The following is a 22,691-nucleotide window of genomic DNA, read 5'->3' as shown; positions in this document are numbered from 1 at the left end:
AAACCCTCTATTCTGACCACTTAAACATAATAACAATGTGGCTTAGTCAGCTACTCTGTGCCACGTGTTTTCTGTTATCGCATCTCATTTAAGCCTCACAGCACTTCTGTGAGGCAGGATGATGATCTTTTTACCAAGAGGACATCGAGACCTCCGGCAGCCAAAGAGTTTGCACAGGGCCCAGAGCAGAGGGGTTGGGTGTGGCCAGAGCCCAGGGGGTGAGGATGGGAGGTCACAGTGCCCTAGGGAGCCACTGCTGTTTGCAGTGAGAAGGGGGTGAGTGGGGTGGGTTCCCCATTTTGCAAAGCTCACTCACCGTGGCTAATGGGGGGATGTCACTGACATGGGGGAGGAGTGGATGGGGATGATGGTGCCTTCTGTTGTCTGGGGCATCTGGAAGTCACTGAGGGCATCTGGTGTCCTGAATCTTGAGGGACCTGTGGCAGGTCTCTCACCCTCTCTGGGCCTCAGTTTCCCCACCCATACCCTGTGCTGGGGCTACCCATGGGTGAGCTGCTGTAGGGCACCACTGCCCTCATGGACAGTCACAGCTCCTGCCTGTGTGAGGGCCAGCTGCTCCCGTGTTTGGTCCAGGCCAGGCTGGGGGAGGGCAGGCAAGCACCACGGCCGCAGGGAGACCCGCAGGCTCACTGCCCTCCAAGGGTGATGGGGACAAGGGAGCCTGCCCTGGCTGTTCTGGGGCCTCAGGGCACAGGGTCCAGCGGTACAGTAGTGAGGGCAGCAGACCTCAGGACCATTCCCCGGGCCCTCCACAAGACCATCTCCTGGGGTGATGGAGCGAGCACTGGGCCAGGGGCCCGGAGACCTAGGTGTGCCCAGGTGGGCTCTCTGGGCCCCAGGGCACTCCTAGGTATGCTGTGGTTCCCACCATACACCTGTGAGGATGGTGGGCCTCATGGGCGCCCCCACTCTGAATATTTTGTTGCAGGCCGTGAGCGCATTGGGCAGGACTCGGCGTACGAGCAGGAGGGGAAGGTGCAGTTTGTGATCGACGCCGTGTACGCCATGGGCCACGCGCTGCACGCCATGCACCGTGACCTGTGTCCGGGCCGCGTGGGGCTCTGCCCGCGCATGGACCCTGTGGACGGCACCCAGTTGCTCAAGTACATCCGCAGCGTCAATTTCTCAGGTGGGGGCACCACCCAACCCTGGGGAAGGGGTCCTGGGGCTCCATGGGGTGGGAGTGCACGGGGGTCTCTTCAGATGCTTCCAAGGGGTTCCATACAGAGGTGTCTCTGCCCTGGGCTCACGATCCTTCCTGACTCTGGGTGAAGGCTCAGCAAAGAAGCTGAGCGTGTGACCCCCACGGGCCCCTGCAGGCATCGCAGGGAACCCTGTGACCTTCAATGAGAACGGAGATGCACCTGGGCGCTATGACATCTACCAGTACCAGCTACGCAACGGCTCTGCCGAGTACAAGGTCATCGGCTCCTGGACTGACCACCTGCACCTCAGAGTAAGCACCTGGCGGGAGGGCAGCGAGGGGTCCCGGGGGGCTAGGCGGCGGAGAGAGGCCACCCCAACCCAGGGAGGGGAGGCCAAGGGGAGGCAGCCGCCGACTGGCCCTGCCCCCCGGGTTTGCTGCTGCCAACTTGGGGCTTCCTTCCATGCCCCACCCTAGACCTCAGAGGGCCCTGAGCCCCCCAACCCTGAAACAGAAGAACAGGGTGGCTGGGCTTCTGCTGCCCTTCCTGCCCCTGCCCTTTCCCTTGGCCTGGGGTCTTCTTGCCTGCTGCCCCTTCGCAGGGCAAGAACTCTGGATAGATGAAGTCACGCTGGAGTTCAGGGGCTCAAAGTTTTGGGGGGGTTCGGGGGGGAGAGAGATGAGGAAGGGGAGGGCTGTGTCTGGACAGAGGAGGACGACGTCTTAAGGCAAAGAGCACAGCCTGCTGTTCTCTAAGCATGAACTCTCCTAAGAGCCACTTTTTTTTTTTTTTTTTTTTGCGTACGCGGGCCTCTCACTGTTGTGGCCTCTCCCGTTGCGGAGCACAGGCTCCGGACGCGCAGGCTCAGCGGCCATGGCTCAGGGGCCCAGCCGCTCTGCGGCATGTGGGATCCTCCCGGACCGGGGCACGAACCCGTGTCCCCTGCATCGGCGGGTGGACTCCCAACCACTGCGCCACCAGGGGAGCCCAGAGCCACTTATTTAGAACTGATGCTTTGAATACGGCTCCCAAGTGTAGTCAGGTTCCCTTTGCCCAGTGCCTGGAGCTCTATGGGGCTCTCGCTTACTTTCCAGAACTTTGTGACACATTCAGTAGGGCGTTCCAGCTCCTATCGCCTCTTAGCTTGCAGCAATTGTGTCTTCAGAGACATGTAACAGTGACTAGCACTCATTTAGAGCAAGATGCAAAGAAACGCTAACCTGTGGGCACACATTAGTGGTCCTGTGATTGAATCTTTATTCGTTGTTCTCTTCTGAACCCAAGTCCCTGTGCCGCCTGGAGGAGGCCCGGTGGGCTGAGCCATAGCACGTTTCTTCTTGAGGGTGCACAGGAGTCACCTGCGGGGTCTTGTTGAAACTCAGATTCTGTGTCAGTGGGTCTGGGGTGGACCAAAAATTTCCATTTCCAACAAGCTCCTGGGTGATGCTGATGTGGCCGGTCTGGGGACCACTTTGCATAGCAAGGCCTCATGGGGCTGGGAGTCGGGACTGCTGGGTCCTCTCCACTCTGCCGTGTGACCCTAGGTTGTCACTGCCGGTCTCTGGGCGTTTCTCCATACGACCCTCGGGAGTTTTGTATTCGAGCAGGATCCCCCGTGGTCAGCTGGGTCTGGAGCCTGCCCCGGGGAGCTTATTTAAATGCAGCTGTTGGATTCAGCTGATGCTGGCAGGGCCCGGGCAGCTGGATTTTACCCATCTAACTAAAATCACTAACTAAGTGATTCAGATTGGTGCCACCAGTGGGGCGGTCCAGGGCACTTGGCGGCATGTCCTGAGGCCCTCTCCTCTGCACTGTTGTTGCCAGATAGAGCGGATGCACTGGCCAGGGAGCGGGCAGCAGCTGCCCCGCTCCATCTGCAGCCTGCCCTGTCAGCCAGGAGAGCGGAAGAAGACGGTGAAGGGCATGCCCTGCTGCTGGCACTGCGAGCCCTGCACGGGGTACCAGTACCAGGTGGACCGCTACACCTGCAAGACATGTCCCTACGACATGCGGCCCACAGAGAACCGCACGGGCTGCCAGCCCATCCCCATCATCAAGCTTGAGTGGGGCTCACCCTGGGCCGTGCTGCCCCTCTTCCTGGCTGTGGTGGGCATCGCTGCCACGCTCTTCGTGGTGGTCACCTTCGTGCGCTACAACGACACGCCCATCGTCAAGGCCTCGGGCCGCGAGCTGAGTTACGTGCTGCTGGCGGGCATCTTCCTGTGCTACGCCACCACCTTCCTCATGATCGCCGAGCCCGACCTGGGTACCTGCTCTCTGCGCCGGATCTTCCTGGGGCTCGGCATGAGCATCAGCTATGCGGCCCTGCTCACCAAGACCAACCGCATCTACCGCATCTTCGAGCAGGGCAAGCGGTCGGTCAGCGCCCCGCGCTTCATCAGCCCCGCCTCGCAGCTGGCCATAACCTTCAGCCTCATCTCCCTGCAGCTGCTGGGCATCTGCGTGTGGTTTGTAGTGGACCCCTCCCATTCGGTGGTGGACTTCCAGGACCAGCGGACGCTCGACCCCCGCTTCGCCAGGGGCGTGCTCAAGTGTGACATCTCGGACCTGTCGCTCATCTGCCTGCTGGGCTACAGCATGCTGCTCATGGTCACGTGCACCGTGTACGCCATCAAGACGCGCGGAGTGCCTGAGACCTTCAATGAGGCCAAGCCCATCGGCTTCACCATGTACACCACCTGCATCGTCTGGCTCGCCTTTATCCCCATCTTCTTTGGTACCTCGCAGTCGGCTGACAAGGTGAGTGGCAGGGGCTGGGGGTGGGTGAGGGCGGCAAGCAGGGGGCAGCCTCCTGGGGCTAGTTGGCCTCTCACCTTGCTCTGGAAGTGCCTTCATTCCTGCCTCATTCTGTCTTCTCTCCGTCTCAGTTTTCTCTCCAGGTTCTGGGTTTCTCTCCTCTCTCTCTCCCTTTCTCTTCTCCTGCCTCCTCTCCCGTTTCTCTCCGCCCCCCACCACCTTCCGCTGCCTCATCTCTCCTTCCTGCTGCTTCCCACCCTCTCTCTACCCTCCGCCTCTCCTCTCTCCCTCTCCTCTGTCTTTCCCTATCTCTCCATCCCTGCCTCTCCCGCCCCACCTTGTCCCCCTCCCCATCTCCTTCCCACCTTCCTCTCTCCTCTCTGCCAGCCTGGGATGCTGCCCCCGCTTTCATTCTTGTTTTTGGCTGTACCACATGTCTTGTGGGATCTTAGTTCCCTAACCAGGGATCAAACCCTGGGCCCTCGGCAGTGAGAGCGTGGAGTCCTAACCACTGGACCGCCAGGGAATTCCCCATTCTTTTCTATACGCTCCCTTACCTCTCTCCCTACTCAGCCCATCTTCCTTTCTGTCCACTCCTCTTTTCTTCCTCCTCTCTCCACCCTCTTCTCTGCCCTTGCAGGATCCCCATGGGTCCCCGAGGTGGGTGATGTATTGGGCACTCGCTCCCTCTCTCCCTGGCCCCAAGCCACCCCAAAGGCCAGGTGGGGATACCTGGCAGCATCAGCTGAGGGTCCACCCTCCACTGGCTGGAGCTGCCGATGAGCTGCCTCTTGCTGGCTCTGTCAGGCCATCCTGCCAGCCTGGCCTGAGGGTCTAGATATACCCCAAGGGCCCCGTGGACTCTGCCCACATCACTGCCCCAGCGCTGCCTGGGTGCTGGGGGGTTTTATCTTGAGGGATTGGGAGTCACTGAAGTCAGAGGTCAGAGATAGGGAGAATCAGAGGGACCGAGGACCCCAGCTCTGTGTCTAACTGTGGGATCCTGGGCAAGCCAGCTGGCCTCCCTGCTTCAGTTTCTTCATCAACAGATTGGGGCTATGACCCTTCCTCTGCAGTCCTTACAGGTGTTGTAACAATCACACAACATGAGGGGTGTAAAAGCCGTTTACCCACCGTAAGGAGGCTGGGGCTGGGGAGGAGGGTGGAGGGGACGAGGTCAAGGGGCAGACAGAGCATATGGTGTAGGACCCAGAGGCTGTGAGAAGGTTGGTGGCTTTTACCGGAGTGAGAAGCGAGCGGCTGTGGGGTTCTGAGCAGGAGGGATGCGCTGGGACATAGGTTTAAAAGGATCCCTCTGGCTGCTGGGTGGAGCCCTGCTGGAGGTGTTGTAATGATCCCGAAGGGAGCTGCTGGCAGCAGGAGTGGTGAGGTGCGGGGGATTCCTGCTGTGTCAGGGGGTGGCGCTGGCTGGGTTTCCAATGGAGTGCATGTGGGATGAGAGGCGCAGGGGGGAGTCAGGATGACTCCACAGTCGTTGGTGTGAGCGATGGGAAGGAAAGAGTGTCTGCACTGGGGTGGGGGGGTGCGGGGCGGGGTAGAGACGGCAGCGGAGCCTATAGGGGGCGGAGATCCGGAAGTCCTCTGGAGGTGCTGAGTTTGGGATGCCCGTGAGACGTCCAAGTGCAGCTGTTGAGTCAGTGGTTGACTATGTGAGTCTGGGGTTCAGGGACGAGGGCTGGCTTAGATCTGTACCTGGGGGAGTCGCCATCCTGTGGGCAGCACTTAAAGAGTGAGCCTGGGTGTGAGCTCCAATAGAGATGCTGGCCTCAGTGAGGCGGCCGTCAAAGCACCCACGAGGGCTGCTTGACTTGGGTTAGGCACTTCACCTGGTGGTCAGCAGACACCACAACAGTGGGCTCGGGTGGATTCACCATCCCTGCTTACAGGTGAGCACGGGGAGGCACAGAGAGGTGAAGTGACTTGTCTAAGGTCACACAGCCAGTAGGTCGCAAGGCTGGACTGCTTGAACCTACTCTGTCTAACTCAGGAGCCCCTCCCAAGCCCACACCACTCCCTGCAGCTCTGGGGCGCCTCTCCCCCTGGGCCTTCCTTGGTAGGTGCCCACCCCTTCTCCAGCAGCTCCTCAAGTGCAGGAGCTGCGCCCTCCACCCCAAATCCCTTGGGTCTGGTGTCTTCCAGTGGTGACCCAGCAGGCTGGGGGTTCTGAGAAGCAGACCTTGAGGCTGGCAGTGAGCGCCCCGAGGTCTGAGACCAGACCTGGCTCCAGGCCACCCTGCACACTTGAGCCAAAGCCACTGCCACTGAGGAACAGCTCGCACGGTGGGCTGGGTCTCCACCCCCAGCAGGCCAGCGAGAGGCCTTCCCCGCTGAGGGCAGGCGCAGGCAGAGGCCCGCACGCCCCGCAGCGCCCAGGGGGCCCATGGAGCCACCAGGGGAGGCCGCCCACGCCCCAGGAAGCTGGCAGCTTGAGACATTACCCTCAACAATCCCAGGAGGCCCCTTCCCTCTCCTCCTCAGGGTGTAAAGGTGCACAGCCAGGTGGCCGACAGCATGGTGGTTCAGGCCCTTGCTCTGCCTTCCCATAACTTCCCCTGGCTGCCTGCCAGCACGCTGCTCCCAGTACGGTCCCTGTCATCCTGGTACCAGACCCTCCCACCTCCAGGCGCTGGGGCCCAGCCCCCCTCTCGGCACCCTCCCCCCATCTCTCCAGGCCACCCCACCTGTCTCTGATTTCTCCCTTTTTAGGAGGCTCCTCTCAGTACAGATTATGAAAAGGAGCCTCTGAGATGATCTCCTCTGAGGCCCAGAGAGGGCGAGGGACCTGCCCAGGGTCGCAAAGCAGGCTGGCCCACACCAGCGTATGGTCCTGAGACCCAGCTCTGCCCCTGATGGTGTCAACATGGGATACGCCCCCTCCTTCTCTGGGCTTCTGAATGAGGCGAGGGTGGGGAGCGGAGCTCTGAAGTCCCTCCAGTTCAGACCACCAGGCTTCTTAGAGGCTCAGGCAACCCTGGGGCTCTATCTGTGCTGTGTCATGTCTGAGCTACAAACAGCCCCAGTGACTGCCGGGTCCTGGGTGCTCGTGTGTGTGTGTGTGTGTGTGTGTGTGTGTGTGTGTGTGTGTGTGTAGATGGAGTGGAGTGGGGCTACTATGGGGAGTTGTGTTATGGGTACAGAAGTGTGTGTGTAGAGAATGTGTGTGTGCCTTTCTGTGCACATTGAGCCGTGGATGGGCAGTGTGTGTGTGTGTGTGTGTGCAGATTGAGTGGGGATGGACAGGTGTGCCCTGAGGGGTCATGGCTGCTAGGGTGTGTTTGGGTGTACAGATTAAGTATGCGTGCTCAGCAGTGTATGTGCAGATGTTTGAGTGTAGGTGTGTGTGTGCACAGGTGTATGTGTGTGTTCAAGTATGTGTGCAGGTGTGTTGAGTGCCTCTGTGTGTGTGCACACAGGTACATGAAGGGGTGTGTGTGTGTGAGAGCCCAGGTGTATCTGAGTCAGGTGGGAGTGTGCGGCTGTGAGTTCAGGTGTGTGTGTGTGAATGCAGAGGCGCATGGGTACATAAGTGTGGATTTGTGAGCATCTATGCGTGCCCTGGTGTGTGCGCACGCGTGCTTGCAACCCCGCCTGTCCCTCAGGCTGCAGGTGGCGCCGAGCGAAGCTGTCCATGTTGCTCTGGCGAGCAGGTGACCGGATCTCCCACGTTGGCCTGGAATTCCAGGGCTCACCTGCGTAGCCGCGTGCCGTTACCCTGAGCTGGCTGGGGCATCGTCTCTCCACCGGTTGGGGTAACTGCTCAGCCAGGCTGGGGCGGGCCGTGGCCTCAGAGGCCGGCCAGGTTGTGGGGAAGGTCATTTGTCTGGTTTGTTAGACTGAGGATCTCAGGACCCACCAGGGTCAGCCTGGGCAGAAACACGAAGCAGGCGGACTCCTCCGTGCCCCCCACCAGACCGAGCACAAAACAGGAACTTCATTGTCCACCTCCACAGCAGCTCCTTTCTTTGCCTTTTGCCCCACCCCAGGTGACCTCTGTCCTCTTCCATCAAGCCCAGCTCTGACAACCTGCTTCACTCTGGGGAGCAGTGACTCGTGAGGCTAAGGCAGGATTCCTTGCAGAGGACGGAGTGTAGCAAGGGCCTGACCAAAGTCCAAGAGGGGAGCAGGCAGGGTGGCAGTTCAGGCTGGAGGATGGGTGGATGGGAGAGAAGGTGAAATCACATCCTGGAAGCCGCCTCTTACTCTGCATCCGTGAGACACCTGCATCTGCGCCTGGGCCCCATCCCTGTAGGCTAGAGGTTTCGGAGGACCGCTGCTTCTCTGACAGGGTTAACACACTACCACCTCCTGGTGATGACATGCACCTTCACCCCAGGGGGCCCCAGAACAATGCTGGAGCCAGTGGTGGGGTGAGAACTCCAGACCCTGGGGCAAGGAGAGGGGCTGGGGGTGCGCAGCCCCACTTCTGTGCACAGGGCCAGCCGCCCCCAGCCTGGGCATGGCTAGAGGAGCCCCCAGGGCCCATGCTGGCGGGGAGGGGCCCCCGCTGGGGGGGGCAGCTTTGTCCAAGTTTGATCTCTTTACACCCCTCCTTGTATTTTGTGTGCAGAAAGGCTCCTAGGCTGAAAAACAGATTAGAACAGAGCCCCGAGGCCTGTGCTCGGGGCTGGCTCCATGGTTTTCAGGGTCAGGAGCCAAATGAAAACGAAGGCCCCTTGTTCAAAAATTATTCAGGATTCAAGCTGGCGGCCGCAAGGTGTTAAACCGAGCGTGCGTGCCCACGGAGCGGACTCTGCCTATATTGGTGGAGGGGGTTCAGCATCCCTCAGTGAGTCAGGGCAGAGTGAAATCTGGAGCCCAGCCCCCTGACCCCCATATAGGGCTGTGTCCACTGCAGGCCTCGCTCTGCCCAGAGAGGGTACTTGACCCCTGTCCCACCATCCCCATATTGGCCCAACCATACCTCCTTCCCATCAACAAGTTGGGGGCAAAAGACCTAAGATGGATATCTGCCCTGGAAATACACCCTTATACTCAAGAACCCCCAGTGCAAAAGGAGAGACACCCCTGCCCTCAGGAAACCCCCAGTCTAATGAGGGAGACACATTTGTCCCCACGGGACCCCCAGTCCATAGTGAAGACCCAGATAACAAGCCCGTCCTTGCTTAGCCCAGATTTCCACTGTCTTCTCCAAGGGCCTGTTATGATATCCTGGAGACTGTCCCCCTTCACTCCTTCCTCCCTGGCCCGCAGTGCCATCCAGGGGGTGGGAGAGGTGGCCAGCACCCTCCTACTGGCTTGTCATGACCTCTCCCGGTCCACATGTTGGGCGGCAGCACTGTGCCTGTTGGTGAGAGTGTGGGTTGCGTGTGAGGACAGAGGGGTGTGTGCTCACTAGGAAACAAGCTCTCATTTCCCCAGGCCTGTGACATTTTCTGAATGGTGGCAAGTGAAACAGCCTCTCTACACTCCCAGCCTCCTTCCCCCACACCCTGCTCTGGTGCCCTGTAAGTTTCATGTGGCCTCACAGTCTGCACTTGGGTAGCCTCATGGTTTGGGTGAGGTCGGTGCTATTATCCCATTGCGCTGTTGAGAAAACTGAGGGCCGGAGAGGGGATGAGACTTCCTCAGTGTCACACACCTCTCTCCTCTCAGACCCTAGAGCTTCTCCAGCCCCTCTCCCAAAGGAGACCCGGGGAAGGGTGGCTGGGATGAAGGCCTTCAGATCCAGGTCATGAGGTATTTATGAGAGGGGCGAGAGATGGGGAGGAATGTGAGAATGGGAGGACCTGGCCCCTCCTTTCGGGAGACTTCCAGATGAGCTCAGGGCTCCTGTGACCTCAGGAGGCAAGTCCAGACCTCGGTCCCCCACTTCTGGGCTTGGTGCAAGGAGTGAAGGCTATCATGGGGGATTGGCTAGAGCTGAGAGTCAGGGAGAGCTTCCTGGAGGAGGTGGTACATTAGCCAGGCCCCAGGGGAGGGGCCCAGGCCCGGAAACGGCAGATCTGGGGGCAGAGCATTTCCTGCTTTCCCATACCCAGACCAGGCTGAGGGGGCCAGAGGGGCAGCTGAGGCCTGGAGGACCCAGAGGGAGGGAGGAGGTGGGGAGGGCATCCCAGGCGAGGGTGGTGGGAATTGTCGGGCCCTGCCTGGAAGGCCCCACTATTGAAGAATGGATTACCCGACACCCAGATTAATGGACTTTCATTTTGCTAAACATCTGTCAACGTTAGTGCTGGTGAGTGAGCGTGAAATGAGCTTTGACTGGGCTGCCGTCAGTGGATCACGGTCAGGCCACAGCTCCTGTGCCAGCGGCCTGCTCTGCACAGGGTGGCATGTGGGGGGGCGGTCACTGAATGGGGGGCCTGGCCAAGGGGCTGTGCCACGGCCACTGGGAGTTACTACAAGGCACCGGCAGATGTTTATCTCACTCCTCGCCCTGTGCAGGGGGCGCTTCCCCCAAGGAGGGTCAGCTGTCCCCTGAGGGCCCCTCCCCAGGGGCCTCTACCCAATAGCACATAACACTGGTGAACACTTCTGTGCACTGACCATGTGCCAAATATTATTTTACATGTTTTTGCCATTTATTAAGTCATTTCAAACTCACAACAGCCCTATGAGGAAAGGGCTATAATTATCATGCCCATATTATACCCGAGGAAACTGAGGCCCAAGGATGTGACTTGTCCCAGACCACACAGTGACAGTGGTGAGCCCGGCTGAATCCAGGGGTTCTGGTCTAAAGTCCCAGCTCTATACCACAACTCCCTTCTGCCAGCGGGACACAGGGCGGTCCCCGGGTTTGTACCCCACTGTGTCTGTCTAGGGCGTGGGCTTCAGACAGGGCCCCCGAGAGGCCGGGGCGGAGCCCGCCCTGACACCGCCCCCGGCCCGCCCCCAGCTGTACATCCAGACGACGACGCTGACGGTCTCGGTGAGTCTGAGCGCCTCGGTGTCCCTGGGGATGCTCTACATGCCCAAGGTCTACATCATCCTCTTCCACCCGGAGCAGAACGTGCCCAAGCGCAAGCGCAGCCTCAAAGCCGTCGTCACCGCCGCCACCATGTCCAACAAGTTCACGCAGAAGGGCAGCTTCCGGCCCAACGGCGAGGCCAAGTCCGAGCTCTGCGAGAACCTGGAAGCTCCAGGTGAGTGCCTGGCCCCGCTCCTCTCCCCCTGGGCCCGCCCAGGCCCCGTCCCCTTCCTGGAGAAGGTCAGCCCCCCCCCAGGTCTGGACCAATGAGGGCACTGGGAGAGCCCTGAGGCCGCGGGTGAGCCGTCCCCACCCAGAGGCGAGGCTTGAGGCTCTAGCTTGGCCCCCTCTGCCCCACTCTGTCTGGGTAGTGGGGTCTCTCCAGGTCCCGCTCCACACACCCCCTGCTCGCTCTAGCCTCTCCTTTCCAGGGATCCCTGCCTACCTAGGGAGAGGCGGGGGGTGGGGTGGGGGGGTGTTGGGGGGGCCTCGGTTCAGGCAGAGTGACCTGAGACTTCGGGATTTCTCTGCCCTGGAGTCCGCATCTGGGCCTGTGCCCTTTCAGTCTCCCTGGGGAAGGGATTGTCTGGAGGGCCGCTGCTCTGGGGCCCTTTGGTAGCCTGGGAGCTGTGGCCCTGGTGCCAGAGCAGTTGAAACCCCTCGGCTGGCTTTGCCCAGCCGCCCCCTGGCAGGACCCTGAGAGATGGGGACTCAGGATACGGGCCCTGGGATGGGTAAGTAAGGGCTGGGGCTGGGAGGAGGGCCCGCAGAGCTGTGGTTCTCAGGGGGGTGTCCAAGGAGACCTCAGCTGTAGAGGGTTGTGCTTTGAGAGGGCTGGGGGAGGATGTGGGACCCTTAGCATCTGAGGGGCAGACCCAAAGCCTGTGCAGGACTTGGTCCCTCAGTGGTTGAGGGATGTGTACAGGAGGGAGCAGGGCCACCATCTTTGCTTACCTTCCTGTGCCCCCTGGAGCCAGCCCACAGTGTGACGAGAAGGGACAGAGAGGAGAGAGGGGCAGGGCATGTGAGGGGCAGGTTAGGCCTTGGGGGACCAGTAACAGTGGTGACCATTTCTTGAACCCCAACTGTGGGCCACACCTGCCAGGAATCAGTTTTCATTTTCACAGCAACCTTGAAAGCAGTGATCTTTAATTATTTGCTGCTACAGGTGAGGAAAGGGAGGCTCAGAAAGGTGAGGGACTCACCCAGGTCACACAGCAGCAGGTGGTATCCCCGCTGCCTCTGAGCAGAGACCGAGGCCTCCAACCTGTGGGCTGGGCCTCCATGGGCCTCTGGTTGCTCCCAGGTAGACAGGGTTGAGGGGTTGCTATGGTCACCCTGCCCCACTGCACACCTGACTCCCTCCCTGGACACCCTGTAAGTGTCCAAATGGTTAACATGGCAGCTCCTGCTGCCTCCCCGCTCTCTGATAGTCTTGGGGGGCTTCCGTTGGTGGGGGAGGAGGAGAAGAGCCCCTCTCCCCAGGAGAGTTTCAGATCCTGGTGGCACCTGGGGTTAGCACTCTGCTTTCTCCCTCTAGTACTGGGGGAAAGGCCAGAAGTGGACATTGTTGGTGGCAGCAGGAGGGACATTGGTGAACATAGGCTCCAGAGGGGAGCCCCTTTGTCACCCACCAAGAGATCAGGAGAAACAGGAGACCTCCCCTCGCAGGTGTGTTTGGACTGGGACAGCCCCTCGTACAGGCTCCCCGCGCTGGGGCTCTGGGTGAAGCATCTTCCATTCTCAACATCATTCCCACGTGTAGAAGGAGTATCAGCCGTGCAAAGGAGGAAAGTAGCTTCCCACATCCAAGCAGGATTTTTCACTTCCCAGAGCTCTCTCCCCTGTGAGTGATCTTCACAGCAGTCCTGTGAGGCCCAGATTGGGCTGGATCCCCAGCTGAGGCCCAGAGAGGGTGAGTGACTCTCCTGAAGTCACATAGCAAGGTGGTGACTGGCTGGCCCCACCCAGTGTCTTTCCCTTGACCCTGACTTCATATGGCCTCCCTCTCTCTCTGTGCTGAGCAGTGTACCTGGCTTCCAGCACCACCACCCCCCCTTTGATGGACACCCCTGATGACTCTGTTGGCCACACCCTCCACCAGATGACATCTGGTTCTCTCCAGTCCTGCTCTTCCTCCCAGAGCACCAGCTTCCCTGTACCTACAGCCTGGGGCTCCCTTCAGATGCCAGGTGGGCCCTCTACTTGCGACGGGAAGGGACAGTGTCTTTGTGGGCCTCCCCATCTCTTGCCTTTCTCGTCCACGCAGATGTGCAGAAACCCCCACTGCCGCCCCTGACCAGGCCCTTCTATCCTAGGCACGGACCCCTCACCACTCCCTGCCCCAAGCTCCTGACTTAGATTTCCTCCTTCCCACGGAGACTCGCCCTTGCTGGGTCCCATCCCTCCAGGCCCTACTCTGCTCCAGGGCTCGTGAGACTGAGTGGGACATCAGCCCTCTGGAGACCATGGGTATCTAATAGGAGATAGCACCCTGACCCCAGAGGGTGGCCCTCATGGTGCTGTGACAGGCCAGAGGGTACCACAGGGACAGGGCTGTCACAGAGAGCGCTGATGTCGCCTCACTGACACTGTTGCCTCTGCCTCTGCTCAGACTGGTCACCTGGGGACAGGGGACAAGGAGGGGTATGCAGGCGAGGGGAGACCCAGCCTTCCCAGCCCCTGCTTCCTGTGAGGGAAGGGTGAGAGCTGCCCCTCCCCATGGCCCCCTGCACTGAGGACCAGAGGCCAGTGCCCCTTGCCCCCACCGTCTCAGCTCGGTGACAACAGGGGCCGTGGAGGCGCTGGGCAGGAGCTGGGTGATTAATTCTGGGAACAGCCAGATGGAGGGGGTGTGAGCGGGAGGTGCAGGGAGGTGTCACTCCCGTGGAGCAGGGACATTTTTCACTCTGTCCCTGGCAGGCCACGTATCTTTAAACAAACAACAGAATAAATAATTCAGGGACGTGATTGCAGGCAGATTAGGCAAGGAAACATGGGGCCGACAAATGGGGGCTGACAGCTCGTGCCTGCCGCTGCCCAGCTAATTGTTATCTGAGGCGGTGGGGACTGAAAGCCAGCAGCCAGGGCCTGTCGTCCGTGAGGGATGGATTGGGGCCCTCTGCCCACACCCTCCCCCCTCCCCGCATGCTGAGGCTGCCCCTGGAGCGTCGCTGTCCCCATCCTGTCCTCATCACTGGTTATTCAGCCCTGCCCCTTCGCCTGCCATTTTGCAGGGTTTAGAGAGTATTTCTACCCATGCCGCGGCTGAGAGCGGCTAAGGGTTTACGATCACCCCATCTTACATGAGCGAGCTGAGGCTCCGAGAGGTTCAGTTTGTTAGAAAGGCCGCGTGGCAGGTGCTGAGATCCCCTACACCAGTGACGGCAGGGCTGGACCTCAAGTGTCCTGACTCTTGGCCAGAACTCTTCCTTTTGAGCCTCACAGCTCCTGGGGGCCCTGGGCAGAATCATTGCTCCCATTTTCCAGACGGTCAGACTGAGGCTCTGCTGAAGGACTCTGGGGCTCCTAGCTTATAGCTGAGGGCCCAGTGTGCTTCTAGGTTCTGAAACCTACAGATTGGGTTTTTTAGAGGAGGCAGCTCTGGCGTTTCAGGGAGAAGAGGGGCCCAGCTGTCCCTCACCTCCCCGCCACTTTCTCCCGTCCCTACCGCTCTCGGTGCCGCTGTGGCTGCCCTCAGGCTCCTGTTTCCCTGCAGTCAGTGGAGATTTTGCCGCTGCTGCTGCTGAGGTTTTCCTTCACCTCTGAGCCGGGAGCTGCTGACAGGTTTACAGGTTTAGAAACTCAATAATTATCAGTTCACCCAAGGGGTGATGGAGCCCTGGGGAATTGATTCTCACCAGCCTGGCCTGCGGGCCCGTGATTCACAGAGCCAGCTGCCGGCTCTTTTTCTGGTGGTGCCGGAGAGAGTGGGGTGGAGAGGTGGGGGTGGCCAAAGCCCCACAGGAAAAGAAGTCTAGGCACAAAGGGCTACTCCCCTCCTGCTACTGGCAGGGAGACCACAGCCTCGCAGGGCAGGGGAGGAGCTGCTTGAAGTCACAGGGGGAGGCTGAGGCCCTGGTCTCCCACCTTCCGCCTCCTTTTCAGCACCTTCTGCCACCCCCAGGTCCCAGCCTCCTGTCGCTCAGCTCTCTTCCCCTGGTGCCCCCCAGCCCAGGCCCCTCCTTAATGGTGCCCGGTCTGTGCTCCTTCTCCGCTCTTGGTCCTCCAGCATCCTGGAGGGACCTGGGCCATTTTAGAAATGAAGGTGGGCATTCTTCACAAACTGTAAGGCGCTGTGCTGTGTCCTTCATGTTGTCTTGTGTGTCGTGGGCACCATTTCCTTCCAGTAGCACCTGTCCAGATGGCACCTAAAACGTGAAACTTCCCTGCCCAGTGACTGTTCATCTTCCGCTTGAATATTTCTGCTGACAGGGAACATTTCAGCTCACCTACCGCACAAAGCGACCCACTCCACCCTCAGCTCAGGCCAGGAGAGAGTTCTTCCTTTAGCTGAGCTGCACTCTGACCCTCATGCCTCCGCACTGGTCCCATGGTGTCCCCTCTGCTCACCCCACCCCGGCAACTTTGCTTCTTCCCACAATCGGGGGACCCTCTGAGAGGGTGACACAGCAGTCCTACCTGTATGAGTGGGCTTCTAGTTACGCTGGTGTGACAAAGAGGCCCCAGGACAGAGTGGCTCAAATCAGACAGATGTTTGTTTCTTTCTGATAGCGTAGTGCATGGGGAATGGGCAGGTGCAGGGACCCGGGTTCCTTCCATTTTGTCATTTCATCAGCTCCGAGAGGGTTGTCCTCATCATCGTGGCCGAGGCTGGTTGACCTCATATGTCTGTTCTGGCCCTGGAAGGGAAAAGAGAGGAAGTACAGGGGAAACAGTCTATTTTAATCAGATGACATGGAAGCGTCACACAGGCCTTGACACTTGTCACTAACAGGAATGTAGTCACACAGGGGCACGTGGAGCTGCAAGGGAGTCTGGGAAATGCGGTCCTTAACTTGGCAGTGAAAAATGGGGAAAGAGGGTTGGGGGTGTTCAGCGTGCAGCCACCACACTGCTCCCCTCCGTGTCACCTTCTCCAGGCAGACACCCCTGGCTGCACCTGGCAGATGTACCCTCTTTTCTGAGCTGTCAGGATCCTGATGGAGTCAAGGCAGTTTTATGGCCAAGGGCACCAGCGCTTTCCCCCGTCTAGTCTTCTCTCTCAGCACCAGCAGCCCAGCCTCAGTTACTCTCACTGAGCTGTCCCCAGGCCACAGAGGGAGACCCTGAACCCTGGCAGGACAGGACAAAAACCAGGACCTGGCTGGACTCCTCACCCCTCTGGCCTCAGCTCAATTGTTAAGTGGGGGTGCTGCTTATCTGGCCTCCTTGCGAGGCTGCCGTGAGGCGTGAACCCCGGCGGGGTGGAGGTGGGGGCACTCGTGCTGCCCAGGGGAGCTGACGTTGTCACCTGGCTGTGGTGGGGAAGGGAGACACCCAGAGAGGCAACCCTGGTCCCAGTGGGGATGAGCAGGGGCCAGGGTGTTGGGTGCAGATAAGAGAGGCTCAAGACTGAGGCGAGTCAGGACACCCAGAAATGGGAAACGTGGCTGCACGTAGGCCTGAGGGGCCCTGGAGGACTTCCGTTTCCCTTGGGCATGGGGAGAGGGCCGAATCAGTCATACGCCTCAGTTTCTAGCCTCGCAAGACCCCTCTCTGGTTCCATTATTTATCTCCTCTGTCCCTATTTTCCACTCACTTCCGCTAGGCTGCCATCTACGTATATTCTTCACACGTGCTCTTCCAGAGTGTGTGTTGAACTTCTGAAAAACTCCCCCTTGATTATACTTGAAGACTGTATATCACAAATAAAAACGATTCTATTAAAGTGTGGTGGAGTCAGGAGGTGGCAGGGACTCTGTGGGGTGTGACACTCACAGAGGGTTGGGGTCGGGAGGCAGTGCTCCTAGAGGGACAAAGTGAAGAGGAAAGGGCCCTCCCGGCCAGCAGCCCAGGTGTGGGTGTGGGTGGGATGAGTCTGGGGGAAGCGATGCGAGGGGCGGGGTGGGACCCTGCTCCGGTCTGGCGATGGGTAGGTGGGCAAGCTGCGGGCCATGGGGACGCACACAGTTCAGGGGTCCGAACTTGATGCGTGGGCAGGGCCACACCCCTGTGGAAGGGGCGTTGGAAGAAGACAGTTCCTGACTCCTTCTCCCCCCGTCTGTCTCCTTCCAGCGCTGGCCACCAAACAGACCTACGTCGCCTACACCAACCATGCAATCTAGCTAGGCCACCGGAGCTGCACAGGAGGAGCAGAACAGACCCTTGTGGATGGTGCATCGGGCCAGGGCCCCCCACCGCTGCAGGGGGGCCCAGCTGATGTCCTAACTGCCCGTGGGCACCCACGGACGTGGCTTGGTGCTGAAGATAGCACAGCCCCCAGCGGTCACTGTTGGGCTGCCTGGGCAAGCCGGGCTGGTGACAGGAGGAGGATGAGGGGCCGGGGAAGCTTCAGGCCACCCCAAGACCCTGTGTCCTGGACCAAAGCCCCTCCCAGCCCCAAACCACAGGAGGCCCCCCCGCGCTGGTTTTCTCTCTCCCTCATCTCTCTCCATCCTATTGGTGACCTTCTCAGTCTGTCTCCATCCCTGTCTTTATTTTCTCTTCTCTCTTTGTATCACCTGTTCTCTCTGTGTCTGTCTGCTTTTTCTGTATCTTCTTTCTTTCTGTCTCTGCCTTTTCTCTGCCGTCTCCAGCTTTCTCCTGTCTTTTCTCTTGTGCTCCACCCGGGTCTCTCCTCTTGTGCATTTTTGTTTCCTGTCCTCAGCCCCCTCCTCACCTTCATTTACATCCAACCTTTGTTCTCTCTCCCTGCCATCTTTTCCTAATTCACCAAATCTCACATGTCACAAAAGAGAAAAAAGGAAAAAAAAAAATCAAAACACAAAAAAGCCAAAACTAAAACAAATCTCGAGTGTCTTGCAAAGTGCTGCGTCCTCCTGGTGGCCTCTGTGTGTGTCCCTATGGCCCGCAGCTTGCCCACCTACCCCCGCCCGTCTGCCACGTGTCCTGCCCGCCTGCCCCTCCTGCCGATGACACGGAGTTCAGTGCCTGGGTGTTTGGTGATGGTTATTGATGACAATGTGTAGCGCATGATTGTTTTTATACCAAGAACATTTCTAATAAAAGTAAACACATGGTTTTGCACCCTGGCTCCACATCCACTGAGGGTCCTGCGGTGGGACCCCCGGCTCAGCCTAAAGCTGGAGAGCCTGGAGTTAGCGGGAAGGAGGAAATGGCTGATAGGGACATAGGGCTTGGGGGCAGTGGAGGCTGCTCCCTGGGCTAGCATCGGGTGGGGTCTTGGAGAGTCCTTGGGCAGGGAGGGGCCAGGACACTGTGGGAGGTTCCAGAAATCAGCCCCTGGTACTCCCCTAAGTAAGGGGGGTGTTCTGTCCCTGTCCTCTGTCCTGCAGCCCCTAAGGAGGGTACCATTTCTGCCCTGCCTCTCCTCTGGCTCACATCCCTCATGCCTGAGCTCCACCCCCCCATCCCATAACCTGAGCCGCTCCTCCCCTTCCAGCCAGGAAACTCACCTCTTGAGAAATCGCCTTCCGGGGCTGCCAGCATCCACAGCCTCCCCTCCTGCCTGTCCTGTCTTCAGGTCACAGGTGCTGGGACGATGTGTGACTGTCTTGGTGATGAGTGTGTGGTATGTGGCCAGGTGGGCCAGGTGCACGGCACAGGTGTGTGTGTGTGTGTGTCTTCCCCCAGCCCTTTGCGTGTCTGTTTTATCTGTGTGTGTGTGTGCTCCTGCACCTCCATATTCGAGCTTGTTTGTCTTGTGGGACTGTCTGTCTGTTTAGGCGCACGTGGATGTGAGTCCACATCACACCCATGTCGTGAGGATGCCTGTCCTGGGCAAGTGTGAGAGTGCGTTCACAGCAGCTGGCTTCCGTGGCAGATTGGGAGATAGGGAGCGAGAGCCGCTCAGGGGCTGGGCCCTGCCAGGGGTAAATTATCGAGCCAGTAACACAATGAGACCACAGGCAGCAGCTAGAGCCCGGGCTGCCTGTGCCACCCCTTCCTGCCGCACCCCCAGGCCTGTACCCCCTTCCACCTCCTCCGCTAACTGACAGGGGGGCGGGGCTTGGAGGGACCCGGTGGGGCAGGAGGGGACTAGGTGTGGGCGTGTGTGAGAGGTGAGGTTGGGGCATTCAATCATGCCACGTGTTAGTGCCCCTCTGTCAGCCCATCTACTCCTGGGGGGGTGGGCTGCACTTGGGAGTCCGTTCTTCCCGAGGGTCTGTGTGACACACACTGCGTTTTTGTGCAGCGCCTGCTGTATGCTCAGTAAATATGTGTGTAAGGGAAGGGGCAGGGAAGGCGGTCTCACGCTGATCATCTTTCGAAGAATGGTCCCTGAGACTGCCACCTGGCATAGATTCTACCCAGTGCCCCAGGGTAATCAGGCAAAACCAGGGTGTCAGTCCAAGAGCGTCGTCCAGAAGCTTCCAGGGCAGTATATGTGGGGGTGGGGTGGGGAGAAGCTGGATGTAGAAGTGGAGTGGGGCCTCTGATAGCACCCCCGGCCTGGGCACCTTGTTCCCTCTCTGGTCCATGTCCCTCTACAGTGATCGCCGTGCTGGGGCCCAAGTCTAGACTGAGGGTCTGGCCTGGAACTCAAGGGTTTGACGCTCAGCCCAGGACTTTCCCATGTCCTCCACATCTGTGGAGCCCCCTTCTAGGTTCCAGGGAGAATCACCTTCCTTCCAAGGCGGTGCTGGCCCCTCTGCTCACCTCCCTTCAAGGCCTCCTAGGGGGAGGAGAAGGCCGAGGGTCAGGCCAGGGTGGGCTCTCGGTGGGGCTTAGGCCCCTCGGGCATCCCTCAGGCTTGGCCTAGTCCAGCCTGCCTGGGGCTCTGAGAAGGGGCAGGTGGGAGGGGGCGCATCCGGGCCCTGCCCTCAGGAGGCCACCAGTTGGATGGAGGAGACAGCCCTCAGGGAGCCAAACAGCCCAGAAATGCTGATGGTCCCAAAGAAACATAATTATGGGAATGAGTGGGTTAAGTGGGGAGGGCTTGGGTGGGGTGTGAATGCTGAGCCACTGGGTCTGGTACAGAGAGGTGTGCAGGCTCCGTGGTCCAGAGCTGGAGAGGAGGGACCAGTCCCCAGCAGGACTTGTGGAAGTCAGGCCTGCAGGAGCAGTGTGGGATGGAAGACATCCAGGCCCGTGAGGCCAGGGCTGGGATTCCACAGGTGGGCCCAGGTGGGGCCTGCCCTGATGCACACGGTGGAGAAGACCTTCCCGGGCTAGTTGGCTGCCCCTCTTTGCTCTCCATCCCATATTCTTTTTTTTTTTTTTTTTTTTTGTGGTACGTAGGCCTCTCGCTGTTGTGGCCTCTCCCGTTGCGGAGCACAGGCTCCGGACGCGCAGGCTCAGCGGCCATGGCTCACGGGCCCAGCCGCTCCGCGGCCTGTGGGATCCTCCCGGACCGGGTCACGAACCCGTGTCCCCTGCATCGGCAGGTGGACTCTCAACCACTGCGCCACCAGGGAAGCCCCATCCCATATTCTTAATTCACCAGGCTCATGGGACACCTGAGAAAGGTGGACGGATATTTGTATCTTCAGGATTTTCTATTTCAATGAGATGGGGGGTTTGCAGTGTCCCTGGCTCCCTGGACCAAACCGGCGGCCCCCAGAAAGCTTTGCTCTGCAAGAGGGGTGATGGGGTCTCCACAGGCTCTGCTCTTACCCCTCCCCTGGGGCCTCATTGTCCAAGTGAGAGGCCCAGACCCCATGGCTGCTCTCCTCAGGGCAGGATGAAAGGATTAGGCTAGTGGAGATTTTATCCCCACCAGAACTTTTAGACTATGCAGATGCTGGGCCCTCCCCAGAAGGACTGGATCTGAGGCCCTGTGGGTGGGTGGGCACAAGTGTGCTTTCCAAGCTCCCCAGGAGAACGGGGGCAGTCTAGTGGGCCAGGTGAATGAACATTCCCACAACAGAACCTTAAATCAGCATCAGCAGCCCTGGGAACTTGTTAGGAAATTAAATTATGGGCTTCCTCCCCACCCCCACCCCAGGTGGGCTGAACTGGAAGCTCTGGGGGTGGGTCCTTAAGTCCATTTTATAGGCCCTGCAGGTCACTTCTGTGCAAAACCAAGCTTGAGAACCACTGCCTAAGACTAACTGTGTGTTAAAAGGCCAACGTGTGAGATTGAAATATGTTTGCGGGAGGGCGGGGGGAGGGGGGAGTTCAGGCCTAGGGCTCCTGGGGCCTGGGGGGCTCCTGGGGCCTGGGGGGCTCCTGGGGCCTGGGGGGCTCCTGGGATGCAGGACTTTCAGTACTAAAACCAAGAGAGTCCTGGAAAAATCTAGACAAATCCGATAAGACCCCTTTCCGCATTCATTCAACAGATACCAAGTACCTACTCCGAGCCAGGCCCCGGGTGTGCAGTGGTGAGTGAGCCAGGTGTGGTAGCAGACCTGGGGGTTTCTGCAGCCAGTAGAGAAGAAGGCCACTCAAGAGCTCTTTGAGGCTCAAAAGCAAGACCAGGCTGCTAGCTGCCCCGAGCAGGAGCTCGCTGAGCTCCCAGGCTGGCTGGGCACGCGGGACACCTCTGTGGAACTCCCAGGGTCCTGGGGACTCAGCTTCGGAAGCAGTATCCAAGCCTGGATACCTTCCAGCTCAGATGGGCTGGTTCTGAGTTCCGGTGTCCCATGGTCAGTTTCTCCCATCCTGTCTTCTTGGGCCCTAGAGGCAGAGGCAAGGTGGCCAGGGAGTGGCCTGTTAGCACCACGCCAGGTCCCCTGCACCGCTTCAGCCTCCGGGCCCAGGGAGGGGTCCTTGGGAGTCCGCAGGAGGAGGCCGCGCTTTTAGGAGGCTGCGCCCCTCCCTGGCCAGAGGTCAGACCATGGACCCCATTTTTTGATGCTCTCACTTTTTTTGATGCTGCTCCCTCCCCCCAAGCCTGGGGTTTCCATCCAGCCCCTGAACACTGAGGGGAGACTGAGGGGCTCTCCCTGGCACGAGAGCCCCTCTCTACCCCTGTGCCTGCCCTGCCCTGCCCCACTGCCCCACGGGCCTTGGCCCTGGCACTCTAGCTTCCCAGGGCTTCGACTTCCCTGCAGACACCCCAGCACCAAGTGGTACACGGTGCCAAAATCTCACTTCAGTTGGCAAAAGCAGCAGTTAGCATCTAATGAGGCTTCTTGCTTTATTTTTAGGTTAACCTCCAAGGCCCTGCCTGTGTAATTCAGCCTGCCATTGCTCGGCAGATAATTAAAGCATGTCACCGTAATTTGCCTTTTTTTTTTTTTATAAAGCCCATAATTAGAGGGAAAAACGCCAAAAAGAGGAGGGAAAGAAAACAGAGAGATTGAGTTGGGGCAGGAAACGGGGCTTGGCTACCCCAGCCAGGATCCTCTGCTCCATCGGCAGGACCAGGAGCCCCATTCTGGGAGCATGTACCCCTGGGACCTCCCTAACCTCAGGTGCCACCCCAGGTACTTCCTGCCCAAGACTCCCCCCTTGTTGGCTGCCCTTGCTTGCACTACTGGAGTCTTCCTCTTCCAGGTTAGGTTTGGGGGAGACGAGCTTCCTGTTCTTCCAGTTCTTTCCTTATAAAACCAGCCCCAGTATTCCAGTATTCCAGAAAACCAGAGGATTCCAGTGGGCAGAAAGGGTGTGGAGTTGAAACCAGAGTAGCCCTGAGTTGATGATTCTTGAGCTGCGCTTGGGCATCTGAGAATTCTTGATACTACTCTCCTGCTACAGATGTTTGAAAATTTCCTTAATAAATAAATAAA

General features: G+C 59.2%; 1 protein-coding gene across 19 annotated transcripts in view; it reads left to right on the top strand.

Annotated features, from left to right (window-relative positions):
- The window catches only part of GRM4 (glutamate metabotropic receptor 4), a 109,644-nt gene extending 91,799 nt beyond the window's left edge, over positions 1 to 17,845 (top strand). For 6 of the 19 annotated variants that reach the window (XM_049693739.1, XM_049693734.1, XM_049693736.1 and 3 more), the window contains exons 7-12: positions 950 to 1,150; positions 1,341 to 1,477; positions 2,991 to 3,926; positions 10,804 to 11,050; positions 12,903 to 13,067; positions 15,978 to 17,076. In XM_049693739.1, the coding sequence (XP_049549696.1) occupies positions 950 to 1,150; positions 1,341 to 1,477; positions 2,991 to 3,926; positions 10,804 to 11,050; positions 12,903 to 13,067; positions 15,978 to 16,090 (1,799 nt within the window). In that variant the 3' untranslated portion in view covers positions 16,091 to 17,076. The other 13 variants (XR_007469905.1, XM_049693740.1, XR_004482239.2 and 10 more) reach the window with 13 other exon arrangements.
- The last annotated feature ends 4,846 nt before the right edge of the window (positions 17,846 to 22,691 follow it).

This window comes from Orcinus orca, chromosome 10 (genome assembly GCF_937001465.1).
Source record: "Orcinus orca chromosome 10, mOrcOrc1.1, whole genome shotgun sequence".
Taxonomy (NCBI): domain Eukaryota; kingdom Metazoa; phylum Chordata; class Mammalia; order Artiodactyla; family Delphinidae; genus Orcinus; species Orcinus orca.
The sequence above is the reverse complement of the archived record's forward strand: the minus strand, read 5'-3'. Positions and strand labels throughout refer to the sequence as shown.